Here is a 7,392-nt window from a genome sequence, read left to right on the forward strand (position 1 = left end):
AGAACATATGAAGATAGATCATATCTGGAGTGATGCTATGGAAATTTGATGGTTACTGAAAAACAACCATGATGTTTTACTTAATATGTGGCCTAAAACTCTAGTCTTAGTATGCATAGAACTAGATAAACATCTCGGTTACCCCAAATTTTATATAACAACTAGTAATAGATATACAGGGGACCTAAAAATAATAGCCAAAGAGGCAGTATGGGAAAAACAATATATTTGTAGGTCGGATATATTATGTAATAACTTATAATTAGGTTTGTTTCCTTTGAAGAAAAAAAAAAAAACTTGGTATTTACCAACAGTGAGAGGGTTTCTCATGTGTGGTGAGATTAATATGCATGAAATAAGATTATTCTCCATAGAGTCCGAGGATCAAAAAATAATCATAGGGTTAAGGTGACCTAAAGACGTGTGCAAGGGGTCCTCCCAATCTTAGGATCACTCTATGGTCCTTGGGCCCTATGGAGAAGACCCAAATCCAATATGCATGCCACACCAATGGGTATTCTAAAAATATATTATTTATATAAATCCACATTTTCAGAGCAAATGAAAGAAAAAAAAAAAAGTAAATTTATGTGAGAAGATAACTGAACACTATTGTCGTGGCATTCTTTTTTCCTTGTCCATTTCATAGCCGACAATCATTATTATAGTGTGTCTTAGTCGGATCAATAATAATTATTTTATATTATATTCCAGTGAATTATATTGAGAACTAAATAATATTTATCCAAAAAATGAAGGCAAATAAGAAAAATTGTTATAAATAAAGAATGAGATCAATCAAGCGTTTTAGTCTAGATGGATTTTAATTGATCAGCATGGTGCATGACAACATCCCCCCCCCCCCCCCCACTTTGTGCCCCATGTTTCAAGTATTCAATTGTTAAAAGGTGGGTTGGATATTTCCGAAACAACTTTGATAGGCCAAGTGATGAATTTTGAATTTAAATTCACTCGTGTGCCATCCTATATTCCTACTTATGTTCATACACTCTATTCTCATTTTGTAGATTCTCTTTTGATACATAATCTTTAAATTATTCCAAACAAGGGTTTCCCATTCACCAAATTATTACTCAGACGTTGTGGGCCGGAAACCCTCTTCCTTATAAATGACAAGCGTGTCTTATTCTTTTTCCCTAAAAAATCATCTGCTGGAGTTGATTTTTAGACCTTTTTTTTTTTTCTTGCTATTATTCTATTAAGAACGGATGGCCAATGGTTAGTCTATTAAGCATTAATAAGGTCAATGATTACTATTTTTACACACATTCACTCACAATATTTAGGCATATGACAAAATTTGATCTCACGGTTTCCTCCAAACCGAGTTCATTTATAGGCGGAAATGGAAAAGAGAAGTTGAATTGGCATTTCAGTAGCAACATCCAAAAAATCGAAGTAGGTTATCACGTGGTTGACAGGTGCTTCCACTTTATATGGGTCCACCCTCTTTCTTTCTTTTTTATTTTTTCTTGGTTGTCCAAAAACAAAATATTATATTTTTAGTTTCTAAACCAAAAAAGGTATCAGAAGGAGATTGTTTCTCTACGGTCCATGGTAATAACTAATGAAAGCATATATAGAGATTATCCAGTTCATTAATTGTTTCTCTACGGTCTATGGTAATAACTAATGAAAGCATATATAGAGATTATCCAGTTCATCAAGTAAGGGTGGCACAAGAATAGCAATTGCCCACCTTAATTTGCGAATGGGTTTGCTTGCTTGCTTGATAACGATATCAAAGATTGAACCAGCCATAAGAAAATCTTTGACTTAAATATAAAATAAAATAAATCAAGAAAATATGAAGGGTATGCATGACTATTATGAGTTGGGACCCAATTAGTCTCCACCCATGATTAATAATGAACCTAGAATTAGTCTAGTTATTGTGTCACATCATCATTTTTACATTTTTTCTTTCTTTTTTTCCAACGACGGATATCTAGGCCTTTGGTCTGTCTAGTCTCACGAGTCCATATTGATCCCTCAACCGCATAGATCAGGTCATACCAGGGTTCAATGAGAACCATTTAACTTTCACTGAAAGCAGTAAAGAGCACTAAACACCCCGTGTGAGTGACCCAATGTGTGCCTAGTGGGAGTTGAACTTAGGATATCCGAGTTTATGACTCATACCAAATTCGTTCCTCACCATCAGCTTCACCTTGGGTGAAGGGAAACTTAATAGCTTGATCTTATAATATGTGGTGCCTAAGATGATTTTTTGATGATTTAGTTGATGATTGTCAACTTTGTCGCTAGAGTCTTGTTTTCTTTTCACTTGACAGTACAAATGAGAATCTATTTGGTGCATAATTTGCCACCACTCATTTTACAATCAATTTTCAGTTCAATAAATTAGAAGTTTCATAAATTTTCAACGGATATCTCAAACTTAATGGTATGATTATAACATATTATATGTGGTGTCTAAGATGATTTTCTGATGATTTAGTTAATGATTGTCAATTTTATCGCTAGAGTCTTGTTTTCTTTTCACTTGAAAGTACCAATGAAAATCTATTTGGTTCAAAATTCGCCGCCACTCATTTTACAATCAATTTTCAGTTCAATAAATTAGAAGTTTCATAACTTTTCAGCAGTACCTCAAACTTAATGGTATGATTATAACATATTTGAGTTCAATTTTAAGACAATTCCATTTCGTCTTTGGACTAGAAGTTGATATACGCAATGGGTGTTCTTGATCACAGTGACTCACCCCTATGTTTGCCATATAATATAAATATGTTATATGTTTGAGATGGATTTTGTCTATCATGAACAATTCATGAATATCTTGATTTTCTTTCTTGCTCTTTTTTATGGGCTTGTTGGGCTAGGCCCGTGGGCCTATGTTGGGCAGGTCGTGACATTGCGCTCTGAAGTGGGGCTTCAAAAGTTTCCTGCACATACAATTTAAATAGCGATCTCCAAATAAACCTAAAATTTCAAACTTTACAGATGTTTTGTTGTCGTCATCATCTATTTTTCCAATAATTTTATATTTGAATCATTTATTTTAAAATGTAGAGATATAAGATCTCATTAAGAAAATTGACTAAAAATTCAACTTCGACAACTTTGACCAGCTTCAGCTAGGCATTAAAACTAAAAGGTAATAGTCCTAACATGGAGAGTATTTATAGTAGAAATAGGACTAGGAACTTTACCAATTGCTAATCCAAGTGGAGGGCTTTCTATCCACTGGTTAGTTTAACTAGAGAAGGCCTCCATGAGTTTTCGAGAAAGCAAGTATCATGATAACATTTTTCCAATCAATGTAGGGTTTATATTACTATGTTTACAACTTAATCAGCACTTTTATAAGAAAAATATGTTTATATGGCCAAACAAGTCGAGTTTCTTTGAAGGATCGATTTTTTATTAACTATGTTCAAATTTTTATTTTGATAATTTCAAGGTTAAAAAAAAAAAAGTTATCAAAGCTAAATTTTATGCCAATTCTCAAAGGATAGATGGTATTATGAACATGTTTACAAAATCTGAGCAATAAATAGTTGTCACGTGGCAAATAAATAGGCTGTCAAGGCAAGCTTAATATTTGATGAATGGTCAAGGAAACCTTAATCCATATTTATTAAAAAAAAAAAAAAAAATCAGTTTTTAGTTGAGATCGACCACATTTAGTGTTGGTTTTCATACTATGTTATAAGCGATTTTGATATTGGAATGCAATTCCAATTCGGATTCAGCTGAACCCTAGAAATCAAGTACAAATTGGTCAATCCGAATCAACCGGAATTGAAATTTACCATTTTAATCCGATTCGATCGGAATCCATGATCTGATTCCCATTCCTCAAGGCTCAAACCGGGATTCATGATTGTATGACTTTTGGTTTATTACTTCTTGGTATTGGCAGGCTATAAGTAGTAGTTACCTTCAGAGTTCAAACTTCAGACGGACATTGAAGGGTAGCTAATCCCCACGTTCTAACAAACCATATATGAAGGGTTAGATCGGAACCTGAAATATATAAAATGGGGCCGGAGTGATGAACGACCACAACTACCCCGGATACTAGATTGTGGGGTGAGAAAGAGAGCGAAGAAACGAGCCACAGAGAGAGAGAATGGGCAGTGCAGTTGAAATGAAGGGCCCTGTAGCCGTGACTGGAGCTGCTGGTTATGTCGGATCATGGCTTATCATGAGGCTTCTCCAACAGGGTTACACAGTCCGGGCGACCGTTCGGGATCCCAGTTCCGTATCTATCTCCGTCCTCAAAGCTTATTTTTTTTCCCCCTTTTTTAAACTTGCCTTTCTCCCAGAGCGATAGTTTGTAGCTTAAGCTATGGCTGTTTCAACTATCTGAACTCTGAAGTGGAAGAACACTCCTTTACACAACATTACAGTTCTTTCTTCTTCTTCAGGTGGATGATTCGCAGAGAGTAGCGCCTTGTAAATTCTTAATCATTATACTAACTCCTATGGAACTGAAATTTTTGCAGCCAATCTGAAGAAGACAAAGCACTTGTTGGACTTACCAGAGGCAAGCGAGAGACTTACCCTCTGGAAGGCTGACCTGGATGATGAAGGCAGCTTCGACGAGGCATTCCATGGATGCACCGGAGTTTTCCATGTGGCCACTCCCATGGACTTCGAATCAACAGACCCTGAGGTACCCTATGAAACGCGAAATCCCTTTTCATTTTTCATCGATTAAAAACTGATCTCTCGTATAATCCTATTTTAACTTTGGTTTTTTAAAAAGGAAATCTTTAATCTCTTAGAAGGCTGAAATCAAGGCGCAATTTCAGCTCGTTTGTCAGCTCCAGAATCTCCGCTTATTACTCTCCAAGTCCAGAGCTGGAAACTTCTGAAAAATCCTATTCGAAACTATACTTCTCTTTAGGGCTCTCGCTGCAAACCCTTCTTCCTGCTGCCCTGCCCTGCCCTGCCCTGCCCTGATCCTGCAAAGGGAAGAACGGGCTACAGCGTATTCTCTAGTCTATGCCCTCCGAAGTCGATCTCTTCCTCTCCCGTGAGGGAATTTAGACCAGACGCAGGGTCCATAAGCCATTTTTTCGTCTATTGATCCACACCCACTAGTCCATTGATCATGAGTTAGCTCGCGTTCCACGAGCGCGAAGAGCAATTAATTGTCTTTGACTCTCTGCTCCAATCCAAGTCCCGGTCATTGCGGGACTGGCCAATCAGTAATGGCCACATTGCTCCCCTCCCATTGGAGAATTAATTTAAAAAATTATAAACTCTGAATTGCCCAGATTAGTCCAGAGGAAATGACAGTAAACTTTGCCAAGCATTGCCTGACTCTGTTCCTCATCGCAGAACGAAGTGATCAAACCCGCAATCAATGGAGTCTTGAATGTAATGCGATCTTGCAAGAAAGCCTCGACTGTGAAGCGTGTTGTCTTCACATCTTCCGCCGGAACTGTCGACATCCAAGAGCACCAGCAGCCACAATATGATGAAACCTGGTGGAGCAATGTCGAATTCTGTAGGCGAACCAAGATGACCGCTTGGGTTAGTCTCCAAGACATGTCCTTTGTGCATATATTCCCAGTTATCTTTAAGCATCCGTTTATGTGCATTTTTGGAATAAATTTTGGGTCTAGAACATCATATTGAAGCGAGAAAACAGAGAAGAATGGGTTTCAGAATTTCTTCTTCTATAGCCAGAATTTTTTCCTTGGGACTGTATTAATGATGGCGTCATTTGGTTCCTTCAGATGTATTTCGTGTCAAAAACATTGGCAGAGCAAGCTGCATGGGACTTTGCAAAGGAGAACAACTTAGACTTCATCAGTATCATCCCAACACTCGTCGTTGGTCCCTTTATCATGTCAAGCATGCCTCCAAGCATGCTCACGGCCTTGGCTCTGATTCTGGGTAAATTTTGTAATTCCAATTTAGCTTTACTACTACACCTCAGGATTGTGACTTCTTATTGCAATTCCCCACCTTTTATTGGCTCTGGTACAGGAAACGAACCACACTATTCAATTCTGAAGCAGCACCAACTAATTCACTTGGATGACTTGTGCAATGCCCATATCTTTCTTTTGGAGAATCCCAAAGCTGAGGGAAGATACATCTGCTCCTCCAGGGATACCACCATTTTTGAGCTTGCAAAAATGTTGAAAGAAAAATACCCTGAATACAACATTCCCACCAGGTACTGCACTGCCTTTTCTCCTTGTGATAATGGATTTCCATGGTTCTTCATTTACTTGATTTGGGCTTCATTAACATGAAACCATTTAATTTGCAGGTTTAAGGGTATTGATGAGTCGATCAAGCCTGTACATTTCTCTTCAAAGAAACTCACAGACCTGGGCTTCGAATTCAAGTACACCATGGAGGATATGTTTGATGGAGCTATCCGTTCATGCCGGGAAAGGAACTTGATCCCACTTCAAACAATAGATGAGAAACCAAATGGAGTTGAAGACAAGATCTCATCAGCAGTCGGAGAAGAGAACCAACCCATCAAGGCATAGGCTTGCCGCTTGTCCCCCAGTTAGAAATGTTGCTTGTGTGCTTTTGCATTAGTCTGTTTCGATGTGATTTCTAATTTGGAAGCTTAATGAAATAAATTCTCAACGGCTCTGAATTTTCCTTTTCCATATATGTGTGTGATTCAATATTTTAAGCTTCGAACGATGCACAGTATTCAAAAGCTGGAGTTCGCAACATCCATTAATTAGTCCATCCCTGTGAGTCATGTTCTTGTTTGAATGTTAGATAGATCTTGAAGATCTTAGCTTGTCTCAGTTGCCCAATCATGCACCTGGACATTAGGATCCAGTCTTACGTCATGTCAGGCAGTGGGAGTCCGCGAGATGGGAGATAAATAACTCCACAAATGCAACCTTAAGAAGTGATGCAGAATGTAATGAAAAAATAGGAACAAGTAATATACACAGATTGATGAGGTTTGACAAGATTGCTTACATTCTCAGTGAGATGAGATTTAATTTCATTATCAATGGAAAATAGGATTACGGTGCACACTTTCACACCTATTTGAGGGATACGCCAATACTCTCTAAATTAAAAGAGGACAGAATGCTAGACATCTTATACCAACAATAACCACTAATCCTTAGGAAAGAATTTTACCACTATCTAAGCTCATAGCCAAATAAATTGAATTTGTAATGGAATTTTCAAAAAGGGAAAAGAATAAGGATGCTAACGGGTTACATAGGAATTAGGAATGCTAACGCTTTGCTGACCCTTAGATGAAACATAAACAATCTCATCCGTTTTTACCAGTTGTCTTAAATAAGTTGTCCACCACTGCCACTCTACAGTTCCTCTTCTTCTTCTTCTTCTCCTTCCTCTCCCTCTCTCTCCTTCTCCGTCTCACACTCCCTC

General features: G+C 37.6%; 1 protein-coding gene across 1 annotated transcript; it reads left to right on the forward strand.

The window, feature by feature from the left end:
* Positions 1 to 4,047: 4,047 nt before the first annotated feature.
* LOC122075392 (dihydroflavonol 4-reductase-like) lies at positions 4,048 to 6,638 on the forward strand. The gene is made up of 6 exons (XM_042640397.1): positions 4,048 to 4,250; positions 4,500 to 4,669; positions 5,341 to 5,535; positions 5,742 to 5,901; positions 5,995 to 6,187; positions 6,284 to 6,638. The coding sequence occupies exons 1-6, from the start codon at positions 4,124 to 4,126 to the stop codon at positions 6,510 to 6,512; spliced, it is 1,074 nt and encodes a 357-aa protein (XP_042496331.1). The 5' UTR covers positions 4,048 to 4,123; the 3' UTR covers positions 6,513 to 6,638.
* Positions 6,639 to 7,392: the final 754 nt, after the last annotated feature.

Source organism: Macadamia integrifolia, chromosome 4, assembly GCF_013358625.1.
Source record: "Macadamia integrifolia cultivar HAES 741 chromosome 4, SCU_Mint_v3, whole genome shotgun sequence".
Lineage (NCBI taxonomy): Eukaryota > Viridiplantae > Streptophyta > Magnoliopsida > Proteales > Proteaceae > Macadamia > Macadamia integrifolia.